This window comes from Nansenia antarctica (assembly GCF_963989245.1).
Source record: "Nansenia antarctica genome assembly, chromosome: 10".
Taxonomy (NCBI): Eukaryota; Metazoa; Chordata; class Actinopteri; order Argentiniformes; family Microstomatidae; genus Nansenia; species Nansenia antarctica.
In genome coordinates this window covers 28,896,143-28,915,199 of record NC_137680.1, presented here as the reverse complement: position 1 = coordinate 28,915,199, position 19,057 = coordinate 28,896,143, and the positions used below count along the sequence as shown (strand labels likewise).

The 19,057-nt window shown below is 41.7% G+C and overlaps 3 protein-coding genes across 4 annotated transcripts; 2 read left to right on the top strand and 1 right to left on the bottom strand.

Annotated features, from left to right (window-relative positions):
• Positions 1–3,009: 3,009 nt before the first annotated feature.
• On the bottom strand, positions 3,010–5,120 carry LOC308166427 (uncharacterized protein). The gene is made up of 4 exons (XM_080540728.1): positions 5,025–5,120; positions 4,292–4,348; positions 3,935–4,085; positions 3,010–3,465 (listed from the first exon to the last, which is right to left on the bottom strand). The coding sequence occupies exons 2-4, from the start codon at positions 4,341–4,343 to the stop codon at positions 3,198–3,200; spliced, it is 471 nt and encodes a 156-aa protein (XP_080396854.1). The 5' UTR covers positions 4,344–4,348; positions 5,025–5,120; the 3' UTR covers positions 3,010–3,197.
• Positions 5,121–9,066: 3,946 nt separating this feature from the next.
• LOC308166835 (polyadenylate-binding protein 1A-like) lies at positions 9,067–11,173 on the top strand (the record flags this gene model as incomplete). The annotated part of the gene is made up of 4 exons (XM_080541159.1): positions 9,067–9,918; positions 10,075–10,618; positions 10,726–10,920; positions 11,121–11,173. The coding sequence occupies 4 exons, from the start codon at positions 9,067–9,069 to the stop codon at positions 11,171–11,173; spliced, it is 1,644 nt and encodes a 547-aa protein (XP_080397285.1).
• A 1,644-nt stretch (positions 11,174–12,817) lies between these two features.
• On the top strand, positions 12,818–17,940 carry rbm8a (RNA binding motif protein 8A). 2 transcript variants are annotated; one of them, XM_080540170.1, is made up of 6 exons: positions 12,818–12,900; positions 13,712–13,771; positions 13,943–14,020; positions 14,649–14,785; positions 16,670–16,806; positions 17,449–17,940. In XM_080540170.1, exons 1-6 carry the CDS (start codon positions 12,840–12,842, stop codon positions 17,495–17,497), a joined length of 522 nt encoding a protein of 173 aa, XP_080396296.1. In that variant the 5' UTR covers positions 12,818–12,839; the 3' UTR covers positions 17,498–17,940. The 2 variants fall into 2 exon arrangements, with proteins under 2 accessions (XP_080396296.1, XP_080396295.1); XM_080540169.1 differs by having other exon boundaries at positions 12,820–12,906.
• Positions 17,941–19,057: the final 1,117 nt, after the last annotated feature.

Genomic DNA, 19,057 nt, shown 5'->3' with positions numbered 1-19,057 from the left:
TCTGGGTGTTCCTTCCATGTCCACCTACATGCCAGTAACTGTCTGTACCAGTCTTAAGGACACACAGTGTGCCCAGATAGGCTTAACAACACTTATCTCTGGCTTATCAGGCTTTCCATCCAGACACTCTACCCACCTACATCACACTGGCCTTGTCCCTTCACTGACCCTCCAGTGTCTGACAACTCACACACCAGTTTATCCCCAGTTTATCCTCTTTAATACCGTATTTGAGTAGCCTTAACCTGTCGTATGAAGCCCTAGGTTACTAAATATTTGGAGCACTTATATCTGCTGTGTGCTTATGTAAAATGACAGAATACAGCAAAGCCACATGCAGCCATATACTGTAGGTGTCAATACAGTTCTTATAACCACCGACTGTATGCTACATTACATAGGCACTAAATGTTATGAAGACAGCAGTTGGTTGATACTGCACATTTCTACGACATCTTTTCAACAGCATAAAGAATATGCTTTAAACAAGATACTATAACACCCTACGTCATACTCAGTAAAACATAAATAAACGTCCACAAAGAAGAGATGCAGAGATTATATGTATTTGTTATATTTATATAACAAATGCGGGGGGGTTTGTCATGTGTTTCTTTGAATGTCGGTACGTTAGGGCTCTTGATACATTTCCAATTCTACATTTAATGTTCAAGTACAAGGGGAAGGTCATCTAACTGGCAGAGCTGGCAACTGACCTCCTTCAAGTCTCTCTAGCCTTCAGCCAGGAGGTTTGAGGGTTGTTGTTGTGATGTATAAGTTCAGTTTGAAGGAGACAGGCTTCATGAAAACCTCCTCCAGTCCTATAAGGGGATGAATTATATCAAACATCAGCTCAAGGAGGACACCTTGAGTACGGATAGTAGCTTGGCAACGGAGAAGGCTGGATGTAGATGCTGGGAGAAACACTGTGGCTGAATGGGTCTATTCTAGAACATCACCAACTGTCACATATTTCAGGAGGCAAGTAAGATTTATTTTGTTAGTGCTACTGGGTTGAAATGTTTGGGTTATTGTTAATAAATGTTGCTGTTTTTTTAATTAAAAAAATAGTAATTGAAACAACCATGTTCTTCTCACCGATTATAGGCATCAATACGTTTTTTAATTGTGCCAAATGTGTAGCTAATGTGTATGAACTTACCATGGCAGTTATGAGTGATAGTTAAAATCTTTAGATTGGCTAATAATTGTGTCTTAATGTGATTGTTTGTACAACATAAACCAGATGAAAATGCATCCTTAGGTCAGTTTAAGGTCCATAGCAGTAGTGATTTTGTTGTTCTATGTTCTAAAACTGACAACAAATCATGGTCTTCCTCATTGCTTTGAGACTAATTTAATTGCCTGATGTTGTCATAAACTTGTCTTCACAAATGCACACTGTCAAGAGGTTTTTATTTTGCCCCCTGTTGGAGAAAATGTTTATAGACCTCCAGTGATCATCACGCTCATGGCTATCAACCTTTCAGCCTCAAAATATTGAGTAGTATAATAAAATAAATGAAATGAAATACCTTTTTATACTGTACAAAGTGTATAAGTTAAACATGTTAAATGGTATATCCATGTCTCCATTTTTTAGACAATTGAATGAATGTCCTTTTTCCAGATTTATTTCCTGATTATTTTCTGATTATGATGCAAAAATTGTTGATGGCTTTGACACTCCCCATTCTTTGTTCATCTTAGAATTCTTAGCATTCCAAAGGAAATTCCTGCTTTTTTTGCTTCAGTGTAGGCTGGAGATGTCGACAGGTAGGTAACTGTACATTTTACCTTGTTGAAACTTGTTGGGCCTTTGTTCACTTCACTGCATCACAAATAGTTGCTGATAATATATATTTTTTGTTTGTTTGTTTGGACCCTTTCACCTATTTTTGTTGAAAAGCAATGAGAGTATGGACTAGAGTACGGAGGTGTTTGAGAGGGATGTTTTCCATCTTTCCTTGCTGTCAGTTGGTGAAAGGACAAGATTCAGATGACAGGTGGGCTAAACAACTACAGTGTCTGCTTTTGAAACAGCAGCTTAAAAAAAAACATGATGATGATGATAATAATAATAATAATAATGATAATAATAATAATAATAATAATAATGATAATAATAATAATAATAATAATAACACTAATATTAATATTTTAAAAAGACAACAATCATTATTTTAATTGTTATTATTATGGTTGTTAATAATAATAATACATTAATATTTTTGGGGGGTTTTTAACATTATTGATAATACTACTGCTATTCAATTACCATTTTAATTACTAGGACTACTTTAGATCTATCTTTAGATGATGATGATGATGATGATGATGATGATGATGATGATGATGATGGATAATCTTTTTGCCCTCCTTCAGTCATGTGGTAGGCACGTCTTCTGAGGTCACTCTCATGCCCCTGCCAGCCAGATGCACAACTGCGCTGCGCGTCTGTCAGCATTGCGGTCGCCTTCAACACTGGAAACTTTGGCGTCACCCCTGTGGCCACCACTACTGCCGTGGCTGCATGGACACAATCATAGAAGATGGCTTCCGAGACATTGAAGGGCTTGGGTCAAGTCCCTGTCCGCAGTGTAAACCTGGGATGACTTTGTGAACCTGACCATTGCATTTTCTCAAGTGATTTTGTAGCTACCTTTCAATATGCATTTCAAACATATAAAATCCATTTTGCATACAGTACCATTGACTGTTCGTTATCTATCCAATCCATCTCCCTGTTAAAGCAGTCTCCTACAACAGTGCTGATAAAGCTGTAGATATGAGTGTTCAGCCCTGAACTCCATCGGAATTCAAACTGCCTATTTCACAATATTAACAAATACATAATGAGAACAACAGGGGCCTTAAGGTCAGTGTTGAACCAAATATTGACCTGCGCAACCAAACAACCTTTGACCTCCAATAAATCATACACAGCACCATAAAAACCACAACAAAACCCCTGTGACCCATATCAAAGAAAACAATCACACAAAATGGTCACCTTTCAACCCCTTTAATGGAGAAATGTGCAGATGATGTCAAAAGAGGGAGTGTAATGGACAGACACAAGTGAAACACAGGCGTACAGGGGTGGCTGGTGTCACCCTTCCAGAGTCTGGGCAGAACCGTATGGGAACGCAAGCTACAGGGGTGTTATTGTAGCTGCGGTGTACCAATGCCTAGCCTTAGAACTTGGGGAGCTGGGGGGGGAGCATGTCCTGTGGGAACAGGTCCTTGGTCTTCTCCAAAAAAGTCAGGTAGAACATCTGGACTTGGTCCTGGAGGTTCTTGGTCAGGGGCTCGAACTGGGCCTGCAGGGTGTCGGCCACAGGTCTGACCTGCGCCTGAATGCTTTCCGCGAGGGGCTCCAGCTGCTCCCTGATCTTCTCAGCATTTTCAGTCAACTTGTCAGCCACAGGCTGGAGCTGGACTCTCCCCTCCTCAAGGTAAGTCCTGTGGTGAAAGAGGAGTGAGAGACAAACACTCATGAAGCAGTCTTCCCATTCCCACACAGAGCTAGCTAGCGTTATATCATAGCACTGACTAACTGACAGACCCTTTGACATCGATTCGAAAGCAGACATGGTGATTCACATGCATTGTCTCTGTCAACAAAGGTATATGAACAAACAACATGAAAGCCGATGTGTGAGCCAAATTAAATGATCTTATGCTTAATGTGACTAGCCCAGTGACAGAGAGGGCTGTCACTCTTAGGGTTTAGTCAGCTCTGATCTCCATTGAAGATTTTTTTTTCTGATTTTCTCCTTGGATGTTCAAGAAAGATTGCCCTCAAGAGTAAGAAAAACGATTTAAATCAGCCATGTAATCTACTAGTAAGTAAGTAAAAAAGTAAGTAAGTAAAATATAGTATTTCTATACTGAGAAATATACTGAGAGACATTGACAGTTGGTGACATACTCGGCCTGGATTGCCAGCTCGTTGACCTTCAGCTTCTCAATGACATCCTCTGCGGTTTTGGACACCATGACGGACATGTCCTGGAAGTACTTGGCGAGCTTCTCCATGTCAGCGGAGACGTCGCGCTTCACCAGAGGCGATGACTCAGTGCCTGTCAGAAACACAGAAAACATACATACAGTACAAGTCAGTCTCTGACTGTGAGCTGCCAATAAAGGCTTTTACCACTGCGCTCAAACAGTCCACATAGAACACAATGTTGGTTATACATATAGCTATATTTTGTGGTTGTAGATGATGAGAAGAGTTTGTGTTTTTTAATAGCGTTATACAATAAAATATGGAATCAATTCTTACCATGGGCAATGGCCAACACAACCACCAGGGCAGCGACGAGAGAGAATTTCATGATTGCTGATGGACAAGGCGAGAAGATTAGCTCAACAATACTGTTGGTTTCAGATGCAATTATACAAACTGTGTTAAATGTACATATTCAATTCACTTACAAGTAAGAATGTCTGGGATGAAACCAGGTTAATGTGCTAAATTCCAGGTTATGATATACTACTGTTAGCAATATCAAACACAAACAATGTACACCTTATAATGAACAATTTTTACCAATGTCTCATGCTGACCTGGTGAAACATCATGTTTCCTATCTACAATCTCACAATCAATCTGTACTATGTCACATACTGTAATAAAGCTACTAAATTCTTCATAAAAGGATTCACGATTGTTACCGTTTTATACTGCATTGTCCTATTGCTCAACTTTATCAACAATCTCCCTCTTGATATTTACATACCACAGTCACAAATGAACAAAAACGACTCTTTCTCCTTCTACAGACTAGAACTACTATGGCTGTTTGTTCTGTATACTTTCACATTAAAACACAATGGGCCGGTTTCACAGACACGGCTTAAGACAAGTGTTAAGCCTCGTCCTGGACTAAATCACACTTTCAATGTAAAATCTCCATTGAAGATGCTTTTTAGTCTAGGATTAGGCTTAAACCTCGCCTGTGAAACCGGCCCTGAGACATTAGACATCAGACAAAGCAAGGTTGTGTGAGACTTACCTTAACTGCTGGAGTTCTTCTCAGACCTTGTGGTACCTTCTCTCTGGGGGAAAGGGTTTTTATAGTTCCTAGATAAGAGGGTTAGATCTACTCACAATTTGATTGGCCTGTGTACATGTAAAAGGAAGTGGCCTGAGGGGGAATTTGTAACCCTTGTGTTGGCTGAACCTTGATGTGTCTGTCACAGTAAAACACAAAGTCCGTGTGTGTTTGTGTGTGTGTGTGTGGTTGTGTGTGTGTAATGTCTGGGGGGGAGAGGTGCAACTGATTTAATCAATTCAACCCAACTTATCCCAGAAATGCCTGAGGGGGAATTCGTAACCCTTGTGTTGGCTGAACCTTCATGTGTCTGTCATAGTAAAAAAACAAAGTCTGTGTGTGTGTTTCTGTGTGCGTGCGTGCGTGCGTGCGTGTGTGTGTGTGTGTGTGTGTGTGTGTGTGTGTGTGTGTGTGTGTGTGTGTGCGTGCGTGCATGCATGTGTGTATGTGTTTACAGTACAACGCGGTACTATGATTGTTAAAATTATTCATAATTTTATTATAGTAAAAACTCATTTAAAAGAAACAAAAACTAAAAACTAAAAATACTAAGATATAATTCCCCAGATGATTTAACCCCCAAAAAAATTCACATCTTTTTTTGTTCTATTTAACACATTTTCATTTTCTTTCATCGAGATTTTAGTCCAAAATGGCAGAATAGAATAGAATACTTTTATAGTATACAGTAGAATAGAATAGAATACTTTTATAGTATACAGTAGAATAGAATAGAGTACTTTTATAGTATACAGTAGAATAGAGTACTTTTATAGTATACAGTAGAATAGAATAGAGTACTTTTATAGTATACAGTAGAATAGAATAGAGTACTTTTATAGTATACAGTAGAATAGAGTACTTTTATAGTATACAGTAGAATAGAATACTTTTATAGTATACAGTAGAATAGAGTACTTTTATAGTATACAGTAGAATAGAATAGAGTACTTTTATAGTATACAGTAGAATAGAATAGAATACTTTTATAGTATACAGTAGAATAGAATAGAAGGTGGCAGGTCACAGTATACTTCCTGGTCTTCTCCCTTTGTCTTAAACCAACAAGACCACTCTTCATTTGTATTCATTCACACAAAAACCAGAAGACCAAATTCGTATGAAATCTGAATATGACCTGGTTCATATGCAATACAGTACACTTATACAGTACAACCAGTCATAGCCTTGTATTTATTAGGATTTGGGGTTTTCTCCGTTACATTTCTATATGATTTGTTTTCTGTTATTACAGACTTGAAACACAGATAAAAGTTGAAAAAGAATACGACTGAACATAGTATTGACAAAGCGTTTCTACCTCTAGATAACCTTATCCTAACATTACCTTGGTCATCAGGTTATCAGCCATTCCCTCATGCGCACCGTGGTAACAGTAGATAAAGTATAAAAGTATAATAAAGTTCAAAGTATATTGTATTGCTGAGTGATTGTTGTCACATCTTGTATTCGAAAACCTTTGAACTCTTCTTCTTTGCCTCATGCCATAGAAATAAAAAATAGTAGCCTATTTTATGGTTAAATCTTTAATTGAGATCTGAATGGATCTACAGTTTTTTTCCACATTAAACACATATTCAATAGAAATATGTTGTTGTCGAGTTTGATTGCGTTCTGACTTTGTTGTAAATATTGTATATAAATCATATGATTCGAGATGCTTTAAAAAAAAAAAGTGTACCTTTCTTGCTCTTCAATGACCAATGACCAATTACCAATTACAATAACCATGGGAATAGTGCAATGTTCTATAAGCGTGCAATATGTTTACATTCTTGTGATGAGGGTCATATACTACAAGTCTACTAGTCCATATGTTTATATGTTTATAAAAGTACACAGTTACATGCTAACTCCCCCCTGTGAATAGGCCATATAGTGTATAGAAGTATAGAAGTTCACATAATAGATACATTCTCAGATGTCTACCGATCCCTTATCCCCCTATTTTTATTTACATCCCCCCTATTTATGTCTATTTATGTCTCATTCATTTTATTTTGTTTTATTATCTTAGGACTGTGTTTGTTCGTTAGCACCTAGGGTTTGCATTTAAATTTCGTTGTACCGGTTACAAAGACAATAAAGATAATTAATTCAATTGCTATTCATCAGAATAAACACAATGTTATGGCTTGGTTTTGGGTCAAACAGTTGGAGAGCGTAGGCAGGTATTTCAGTCCAGATTGGAAATTGTGGACATAGGTGCTTTACTCATATTGGTTTAGTGTTCATTAGGTCAAAGTTCATTTTCAGTTCTGTTCTGTTGTCTTCCTCTACTAGACATATCGTGCATTCGAGTTTATCTTTGGTTTAAGTGGAGATAAGGATATCGATATTATCCTACAAAAAAGTGGAAATGTAATATAACTTAATATTATGTAAAATAACAAAGATAAGGTTTCTATCACTCACCCAGCACATGTTAGAAAGACAACAACAACAACCATTGCTTACTGAGAAAATATTTTGTCATTATCCATCATCTCTCCTAGGATTGTTAATTACCGCATCTAATTAGACTAGGTTGACCAAAGATGCCTAAAGTGACACACTAAATGATGACTGTGAATTAACTGCCTTTGAAAGATCACCCTAAGCTCATTGATCAAATCTGTTGTAACTCCAACCACTGTGTGTGTGTGTGTGTGTGTGTGTGTGTGTGTGTGTGTGTGTGTGTGTGTGTGTGTGTGTGTGTGTGTGAGTGAGAGTGTGTGTGTGTGTGTGTGTGTGTGTGTGTGTGTGTGTGTGTGTGTGTGTGTGTGTGTGTGAGTGTGTGTGTGTCTCTCTCTGTCTTGTTTGGAGTCAAAGTGCAATTGACTACATAGAATGCACTGTTTAGCACATTCCTCATAGAGTGGGCAAAAACATTAGTCTCTGGAATCAGATGGTGGGATAGGATTGTGTTAAGATTGCATCTTTCACAAAGAGTGAAACAGAACAGCACATTAGTAGAGAAAGAGGTGCTATGATGGAGGGGGGAGTTTCCTGGCTGCTCTGTAATCTCATGCTAGAGAGTGTGTGTGTGTGTGTGTGTGTGTGTGTGTGTGTGTGTGTGTGTGTGTGTGTGTGTGTGTGTGTGTGTGGTGTGTGTGTGTGTGTGTGTGTGTGTGACACTGAATATACACAGAATTCAGTTAATACTGATATACCATGCAGACCTATTAAAACAGAATATACGTCATGTGAAAGCCTACTTTGTTCCACTTCACAGTGAAATGCAGCAAAACTCTCTTTGTATTGGTTCCAGGGCTAGAAAAAGCAACCAATGTTTAATCCTTTGTCTTACCTACATATAGATAGACTGTCATCATGAACACGCCAGTGTAGGCCCTATTATTTAGATTTTTTTTGTGGAAAATTAAATAGGCCTATCTTACTTTATCAACTTATATTGTACACATTGATACTTTATTCCTCTATACCTTGACTAATTCAACACAGTCAATCATAATCGTCTAATAGCAAGACAGTTTGGGATGGCTATGTATTTAAGCTGTTCATTAAACTGTTAAAAGACTGTTGAGACAGAGTTTAGAAGCGTCGGCGACAGCTTGACGGTCTTCCATGGTTGAATGTGACACCTGCAAACTGTCAACAGCAGAGGCACGTGGTTGTGTTCATGCATGGGGGGTAGCCTCATCTAGATTATATACCTATATGGGTAGCCCTAGCATATCCTTCTTCTTCTTCTGTTGGATCTAACGCCAGCTTGCATTTTTAACCTTGCACTACTGCCATCTTCTGGATTTAGCTCCTAACTCCTAGTCTCACTATCAGTCCAGTTCTCTTGAATGAATGAATGAATGGTCTTTATTGTCATTAATACAGTACAGGTACCATACAACGAAATTTGGGAGGGGGGGCTCCCCTGGTGCTAGGAAAAAAAAAACTAAAAACAAGAAGGGAAAAGAGCTGGTTTACATAAAATAACTAATTAATATCAGATTTCTTCTCAACTTCTCTTCAACTAAATATGAATATGGCCTCCTTGTATGTTGGAGATCTCCACCAGGATACCACTGAGACAATGTTGCATGAGAAATACAGCTCTGCTGGTGCAATTATCTCCATCAGAGTGTGCAGGGACAAGATCACCCAACGATCCCTTGGGTATGCCTATGTCAACTTTCAACAGCACGCTGACGCAGAGCTTGCCCTGGACACCATGAACTTCGATGACCTCAAAGGAAGACCTATGCGCATCATGTGGTTTCAGCGTGACCCTTCACTGAGGAAGTGTGGGGTAAATGTTTTCATCAAGAACTTGGAGGAATCTATTGACAGCCAGGACCTCTACGACACGTTTTCTACATTTGGAAAGGTCCTTTCCTGTAAGGTTGTTTGTGATGAGAATGGCCAATCTAAAGGCCATGGCTATGTGCAGTTTGAGTGCCAGGAGGCTGCTGAGAGAGCCATTAAAATGGCATTGAATGGCATGCTGTTCAATGACAAATTAGTGTTTATTGGACACTTCAAATCTAGAAAAGAACGAGAGGCTGAACATGGAGCCAAGGCCAGAGAGTTCACCAATGTGTACATCAAAAACTTTGGAAAGGATATGGATGACCAAAAACTGAAGGAAAAGTTTGAAATATATGGACCGACCCTGAGTGTCCGGGTCATAACTGATGACAATGGTCAGTCCCGGGGTTTCGGCTTCGTCAGCTTCGAAAGGCATGAGGATGCCCAGAAGGCCGTTGACGACATGAATGGTATGAAGATCAACGGGAGAAAGGTCTATGTGGGCCGTGCCCAGAAGAGAGGAGAGCGCCAGACTCTGCTGAAGCGCCAGTTTGAACACATGAAGCATGAGCGTATGACCAGATACCAGGTTTGTGGCCTCCAGTTCTCTGATACTAACACAGAAGTTGATATTACTTATACATAGACAGATATTACTTATACATTGACATTACTTATACATACATATAAGTATACTTATATACATATAAGTATACTTATACTAAACAGGGTTTCTCTCTACCAGGGTGTCAATCTGTACGTGAAGAACCTGGATGATGGCTTGGATGATGAGCGTCTGCACAAAGCGTTCTCCTCCTTTGGAACGATCACCAGTGCAAAGGTGATGATGGAAGGTCAGCGCAGCAAGGGCTTTGGCTTTGTGTGCTTCTCCTCCCCTGAGGACGCCACCAAGGCTGTGACTGAGATGAACGGCCGCATTGTGACCACCAAGCCGCTGTTTGTGGCCCTGGCCCAGCGCAGGGAGGATCGCCAAGCACAGCACCAGGCGTATGTCACAAAACAGTACAGTGTCTGCGCCATGCCCAACCTAGTCAACAACCCCTACCAGCCTGCTCCACCATCTGGATACGTCATGGCTCTCGTTCCACAGGTCCAGACCTGTGCTGCCTACTACCTCACCAACCAGCTGGCTCAGCTGAGAGGCTGGGCCACCCAGAGTGTGCAACCTCAATACTTCCAGAACATTCCCTTCATCAAGCCTCAGACTTTCGATTCTATGAACGCCACACCGTCCCAGGTTTCCTGTATGAAGACCTCTCAGCGAATCGGTCAGTATATTTATTGAAGCAACCCTGCACATACAGTAGATTAGACCAATATCAGAACATTTACAATGAATAAGCTTTTGATTATGAGTGTCTTCTTATGCACACAGCCACTCAGGGTTTGAGTGCAAATGCAGCTACAGCCAGGATGTGCGCTGTGCCCCAGAACAAGCATGCAGCTGGTGAACACTACCCACAGCAGCACATGGCTCCCCAGACACAGGTCCCCATGCAGCTGCAGCCTCCTGTGCTGACTGCCTCCCTGCTGGCTGCCACTCCTCCTGAGGAGCGGAAACAGCTGCTGGGTGAGTCTACTTGTTAGATCTGTAGATCCCCGTTAGCTATACTGTATAATAACTGTTACTGATTGTTTGATTCTCCATCCCTCCAGGTGAGCATCTCTTCCAGCTTATCCAGAAAACACACCCCAGTCTAGCTGCCAAGCTCACAGGGATGCTGCTGGAGATGGACAACTCTGAACTTCTCCACATGCTGGAGGCTCCAGACTCCCTGAGCTCCAAGGTGGATGAAGTGGTCACTGCACTGCAGGCACACTAGGCTAAGGAGGCTGCACAGAACTCTGACCCCCTCCCAGCTTGAGTTCAAAGCGATTAAGACGAGGGATAGACAGAGAAAAGAAGAGTAGATAGACAGAGAAAAGAAGAGTAGATAGACAGAGAAAAGAAGAGTAGATAGACAGAAAAGAAGGGTAGATGGACAGAAAAGAAGGGTAGATAGACAGAGAAAAGAAGAGTAGATAGACAGAAAAGAAGGGTAGATAGACTCGTGACGAGGGATGGAGATCCAGACATTAAAACCTACTCCTCCTACGACATTGAAAAACCTTTTCAAACATTGAACAACTTTACATTTTCAATATACTATTAATAAAGTATTTTATTACCAAATTAACAAAATGTCTATTTTGCTATGTCTGAATGCCTTTTACTGTATCAGTGATCAGAACATCACCAGTGTTGTACTGTACAAAGACTTGATAGCTGTGCATTTTGGATTGTATATTTTGGATGAAATACCCCTGGCTGTTATCAATTCTTAAACATCTCTGTGGTTATAGATCTGGACCAGACACACACACACACACACACACACACACACACACACACACACACACACACACACACATTCTGCCCTCGCTGGCCAATCAAATAACAATAACAACATGCAAAGGATAGAAATACATTTTCTGTCCCTTGTAGGATGTGTGTGTGTGTGTCTGTGTGTGTGTGTGTGTGTGTGTGTGTATGTGTCTGTGTATGTATGCGTGTGTGTGTGTGTGTGTGTGTGTGTGTGGTGTGTGTGTCTGTGTGGTGTGTGTGTGTGTGTGTGTGTGTGTGTGTGTGTGTGTGCGTGTGTGTGTGTGTGTGTGTGTGTGTGTGTGTGTTCTGCTGCAGAGTGGTCGGAGTTGTAGGCTAGTAGTTTTGAGCCGTTTTCGAAATCTAAATCACGAGTAATAGTGAGGGTGCTGCACATGCTACAGTGCCTACCCGAATATGTTCTTTTCACATGGTCATTTCCAGCCTAGTTCCATGCAGCAACTATCGGTGGATGTGTGTAACCAGACAAGCACAGTACAGCTCGACTCTGGTCTGCAGAAAAAGGTCATAGGTCACCTAGTTTTATTCAGACCTCTTCCAAAGGTGTTGTGATTTGATTTGTACCAGCACAATGCAGGTCAACAGGTGGAATTCAACAAAAATAAACAGAAACAGCATTTTCTTGATGACATTTTCATGAATGAAAATGTATAAACATGTGTCTTAAATGTAACATGTTATTCTTTGGTACTTGTTACATTCATGTTACGGTTGAAACAAATAAAATGTATAATCAGTACAGTTTATGGAAGAAAACTCATTTGTTCACACAATCTGGCAACCTTGCCACAGTGAGCGAGGCTGTGTTCGGAATGGCATACTAGCATACTACTCATACTAGATATGACCTAGATTTTGAGTATGCAGTGCGTTCACACTGTAGATTATGTGAAATTTTAGTATGCAAGAAATGTATACTAGATTTTCGGTCGGCTGGTATTGGCATACTTATTATGAATTTAGTAGGCAGTATGCAGTATATACTCATTGAGTATGCTAGTATGCCATTTCGAACACAGCCCGAGACTCCTGGATATGATATGTACGCATGCGCAGTCCGCACACTTCTCCACATCCACACACATCTACACCAACAACAAGACAACATGGCGGACGTGCTGGACCTTCACGAGGCGGGAGGAGAGGAGTTCCCTATGGATGAGGATGGTGATGGTAAACTTTATCACATCTAACACGACGTGTGTAGGTTAGTTAGAAACCCAGGCGTATGGAGCTGTGGGGATTTTAGATTTTCTGCCAGACTTCTAACAAGCGTAGCAGCGATGCCTGGATGGGCCTGGTAGCCCCATTCATCCTGAACGGGTAGTGTGGCTAGCTAACCTTACTAGCTAACCAGTATGTTGTGTTAACCAGGGAGAGAGAGAGAGAGAGATTGGTGTAAGCGCTAAACAATGTCCAAATGACCTGCTAGCTACCGAGCCCAACTTAAATGATTAGGAGTGGACACGGGGTTGCAGTCTGACCTCAGTATCATGCTAACTAGTCGGCTAGACAACGAATCCGTTTGTACGGAAGCCGCGAGGCCCGGTGTGACTAGCCTAGCTACTAGCTAAATATGTAAATACGTAAATAAATTTGATTTAATAATAAAAAAATTATATTAATATTGAAGTTAACTGTAGATTATTAATTATTAATCTTTGAGTATTGGAGAAGGGGTAGGATTAAATAAGCTTATGCTTCTTCCTACTCCTTTTCGGACATGTGAACTAAATAGTGTTTTTTGTTTTTGTTTGTTTTGTTTTTTGTTGTTATAACTATTTCTTTTTTTCCACATGTTCGAAATAAAGCTTTCATTCATTCATTCGTAGCTAGCTCATAAAACGTTTCCATGTTGCGGTTAGCAGCAGTTACCTGGCAACGAAGAAGCGACGTTAACACACTAGGATGTTGATCTCAACACCAACACGATACAGGACACAAGTTCATGTGTGTTTATTGCCTCCCGTTCCCCCAGAGAGCATCCACAAGCTGAAAGAGAAGGCCAAGAGGAGGAAGGGACGAGGGTTCGGCTCAGGTGAGTGGACATTACCAGCTCTTTTACAGAGCGTTTGAGAGTTGTGTGTCTGTCTTTGCAGCACTTACTTGGACTGCTTTTCCGTGTTGTCCAGAGGGTACCATGTTGATCTGTCGTGTGTTTTTCATGGGAGGTATAATGCAATGTGTTCCCCTGTGTCCCCTGTTCTAGAGGAGGGAGCCAGGTCCAGAGTCAGAGAAGACTATGATACTGTGGAGCAGGATGGAGATGAACCCGGCCCACAAAGATGTACGTACCACGGTCCTAAAGTGTGACCAGACACTTCCATAATGTTCCTAAAGTGTGACCAGACACTTCCATAATGTTCCTAAAGTGTGACCAGACACTTCCATAATGTTCCTAAAGTGTGACCAGACACTTCCATAATGTTCCTAAAGTGTGACCAGACGCTTCCATATGTTTGCAGTGGTGTTTTTGCTGGTTGCCCAAGTATAACATCCACACAGCAAGTTGTTCCCAACATTTTGGGATGTTTGGTCTACTGTAACACTGTAAATGATGCTCTGGGCCAGTTGCACAAAAAAGATTTAGCCGAAGCGCCCCAAGATGCCCACAACCCTGGATCTTGTCCCATCAGTTGGCAAACATTATTGGATTGAATAGCTTATAAGCACACAAAGAATGTTCATCTATATTTCAAGAAAATGGCATAGATAATTTGCACACTCGAATGAATAATAATATACGTCTTGGTTTTGATCTGTACTTAATAATGTTTTGAATTTACTTTTACGTATTTTGGAAATAGAACTGGTGAGTCACCCTGTAATAGCATTTGTAAACCTTGCCACTGGCAGTGTTATGCCGTATGGAGGCAGCTTCTTGACACGGCCATGTTTGTCTTTGTTTCTCTCAGCTGTGGAGGGTTGGATCCTCTTTGTTACTGGCGTCCATGAAGAGGCCACAGAGGAGGACATCCACGACAAGTTTGCAGAGTTCGGAGAGATCAAGAACCTGCACCTGAACCTGGACAGAAGGACAGGCTACCTCAAGGTTAGGGACAGTCCACACATCTGTGTCTTGCACCATTTTTCAGACTACAGGGTTCGTACAGTACCGCTTGCCCGGAGCAAGTAAAACATTTGCCGGGTTTGTTTGCGCGAGCCGAAGACGCTGCTGGATCCTGGATATTTTTACCCGTGTGCAGGAAGAACAAGACTAGACCAGACTACATGATCGCAGAGTGAAGATATTATTTAAGTGTGCACAATGCGACGGGTGATCGACAGGCGCGTATGCTTTAATAATATCACTCCAAGATCATCTAGTCTGGTCTGGCGCCTGCGCCGTCTGTTGTTCTTCCTGCACACAGGTACAAATATCCAGGATCCAGCAGAGTCGTCGGGCTCGTGCAAACAAACCCGGCACCTTTTTTACTTGCTCTGGGCAAGCGTTGCTGTCGAACCCTGGACAACGTGAATGCGAACATCATTTTCTGCCAAGACCACTCTGACCATGATTTTGCTATTTCTTATGCAATCCCTCTACATGACACTAGGTGGCAGCATTATACCGATTATTTCTCAAAGGATAATGTGCTTTCTCTTTGAATTTGGGGCTGTCCTCACTGCAAGGTGGACATGAGGTGTGAAAGTTCAAAGCGCTTACCATTGCAGGCACTACACGGTTGCCTGTAAGGATTTTCTCACAAGCATTATTTTTTCCAATGGTGTATTGCCGTAACTAAATAATGCACTGCACTGAACATTTTAATTCATAGGCTACTTCAGTTAGTGCAGTTTAGTGTTCTTGGGTCCAAAAATGTGGACCCCTACCAAATCCTGTGGATTTCCTACACAAACCTGAATGGACCTGTTCTTATTTTAAATAGACACCCGGACCCATGGAACAACGAGACATGAGGTTCTAGCCCTGAGTGATTATATACATTACAGACAAACTGTAGCCAACATTTTGTTCAACATACACAGTTTGCCATTCATTTACATTAAAATGTTTGGCATTTAGCAGACGCCTTATTCCAAAGCGACTTACAATCGATACATTTGACTAAGCAAGTGAATCATCAACCATCACCAGTTCTAGCAGGAAGAGTGACCTAGCTCAGGCCAGAGGCCATTGGCAGTCGTCGTGATAGAAGAAGAAAGAACGTAAAAAAAAAAAGCTATTAATAGACACTGGAGAGTCAGTATAGGGGAAAAGCGGGTGTCTTAGGAGACACAGTGCGGGTGGTAGTAATGTCTCAGAACGTGTACTTCTCCGATGAAGCCAATTAATCCACAGACCAAAAGGTTTTTGCTTGCTTGAATGTGAATGATGAACACGAGTACGAAAGAGGAATATAATGACGATGTTTTGAAACGTTTGAAACCTGATTATACTGCAGGACATCTTCTGATCTTGAATCAGGACAGAAGTAGGCAAAATGCGTTGTTCACCCCTACACTCACGCTATATGTGATCGCTTTGTGTGGTGATGCGCACGGACAGAAGCCGTGCTCCCACGATCAACGCTGTTTAACAGGTCCGGACGGGTAAACCAGCTGTAGCGTCATTCACACAAGATCTGTGGTATTCGAACAACACCCTAACCCAAACCCCCGAGGGCTTGTTCAATGTTTGGACCCAGGCCCGCTCAGGCAGGACCCGTGAGGACCTCTAATGCAGTCAACCCTCTCCTCGGGGACCCCCAGCCACTCCACATATTTGATCTGTTCAACCACCAGCACACCTGATTCAACTAATCAAGTTCAAATCATAATCGCTTTGTTAGTTACTTGATTAGCTGAATCAGGTGTGCTGGTGGTGGAACAGATCAAATATGTGGAGCGGCTGGGGGTCCACGAGGAGAGGTTTGAGAACCACTGCTCTAGTGTACTTGTCTAAAATTGTGGTGTCTGTCTTTTTTTCCTCCAGGGTTATGCGCTGGTGGAGTATGAGACATACAAAGAAGCCCAGGCTGCCATGGAGGGGTTGAATGCCCAGGATATGATGGGCCAGCCCATCAGTGTGGACTGGGGCTTTGTCAGAGGGCCACCCAAGAGCAAGAGGAGGTGAGGCACCTGGTCCTAGCATAGTTTTTATTTTATTTTTCTTATGATGATTACTGATGTACAGGTGATTCAATTACTTTGGACACATGCACTTGTTGTAAGTGGCTTTGGATAATAAAGTCGTCTGTTACATGTCTAAAATGTAAATGTAGGCGAGTCTTGCCTGCCAGTGAGCAGTATTTTTGCTATACGTTAGAGAGAAAGAAAGAGTGAGGGAGAAGAGAGGGAGGGAGAGTGAAAGGAGAGGGAGCGAGAGCGAGAGCAGTTAGCTGTCCTTGATTCCTCTGAACCCCTTTACCTGCATTAAATTGAGCCCTCTGTTATGGTGCAGACCACTACTTCTAACCTGTACACACACACGCAATGATTGAATGCGTGTTATAATCTACTCATTGGTTGTTTGTGTGTACAAAAAAAGAAATGAAAAAATAATTCTTCCTTCTAGAACGACGACTGCGAGTGGCTCCAGGCCTGAGCAGCATAGATTACTTTTTCCTGCTATGACTGGTGGATAGATGATTTTCTGACTTAACTTGCTTACAAAAAATGTAACTAATGTAAATGTACTATACATTGATGTGACTGTTGTAAATGGTTTGACTGGTTCGATGTTTGAGTGAAACTCTTCTTCTCTCCCCTCAGGGGTGGAGGACGCAGGCGCAGCAGAAGTCCTGACAGGAGGCGGCGCTGATGTGGAGCTTTCCTTCTCCACCGGCTCCAACATGTCTGTCTGTCTGTCTGTCACTTTGACAGGCAGTTTATATTCCCCTTTTGTCATCCACTCTTGGAAGGGTCATTTTTTTTAGTACTTTTGAGCTCTGTATTTGCGTCCTGAGTCTCACTGGTGGCTAACGACCAGTTGTTTAATCGGAAACATCCCAGACAAGTGTTGTAGAATCAACAGTTAATTGTTCCAGTGAAATGGCAGTGATGTCGTTTTGCTTTTCTTGTGCGAAGTGTGGACTTAAAAAAAAAAAAAAAGAAGACCAGCTGTTTTTAAGTATTGATTTGTAGTTTTTTTTATGAATCCCTTCTGAAATTTGTTTAAACTGGTTGTTCTGTGCATTGTATGCAACTGCAGTGTTTTTTGTTTTACATATTACATGAGGAAATAAAACTTTTTTTTAAAGTGAACTGTGTGCTGGTGTCATTATAACAAGATACTTTGATTGAATGGGGGGGACCTTCATTTATGGTGCTTTTAGTAAATGAATCACGTGTGATGAATGATCAACGCAAGTGGAGCTGAACATAGTGACGTTAGTGTTTACATCATACCAGATGACCTCACCGAAGCAAGGTTTCCGCCCCCTCCAATTTGGCAACTCAAAAGCAGCTGTCACTCACGACTCCAAACCTACGCCCATAGGCTCCTTGAGTCGATGCCCACCTCTTCTCCTCTGCAGCCAATTGACGGATAAAGGTTCTTCCCCCTTTCCCCAATCCCATTTGTCCTTACATCCACTGGGATATATCCATCAAACAGCCTAGCGTGCTCATTGGCGCATTGGAGTGTCAGTCACGCGGCAGTCTGCTCTGCCATTGGTCGGTGATAGAATGTGTCTGCCTCGGCTGTGGGCGGGCTCTGAAGCGCCTTGGTTGACATTGTTGTTGTTGTAAGTGAAGAAATTACTTTGTCGCTGAGGTCCTGTGTTGGATTTAATATACGCTGCGACCTCTGGAGAGAAACTCAAAAGTTAGCAACAACTGCTCTCTGAAAACGTGGAGGGTCTCACACAGTGTTTCTCCAGCGGGAGGACTGTTATGGGCCGATGAGAGACATCTCTGCGAGGCCGCTCAAGGTAAGCAGACAAGGGGGCACAGCCATCCAGCTTCTATGGAGGGGGGGGGAGGGTGGGTTTAACTGCTGGAGCGGCATGGAACGCGTCAGTTATATATCACGTTGTTAGACATACACACAAACTTACATTTTCTCGTTCATCAATGATATCTCTTCGCTATGGGGAGGATGTGATTAGCACGGGTGTTTCTGAAAAAGTGACATTTGCACACCTGATACTATGTGCGTTGCAATGAGTGTACAATGAAAGTTCATGCATGGATCGATTGTGTTGCAGGGATTAGTCCAACCCCCAGCTAGCTAACATCGCTACACACTCACTCACACTCCTGTGGCCGGTCAACACTTCACATCACTGCGCCCGTCTGACCTGACTTTGGGTTGATTATCATCATCTTTTAGCCTAATGTTTGTTGTAGTAAAAAGGTGCCAAAAGGTAAAAGCTTGCTG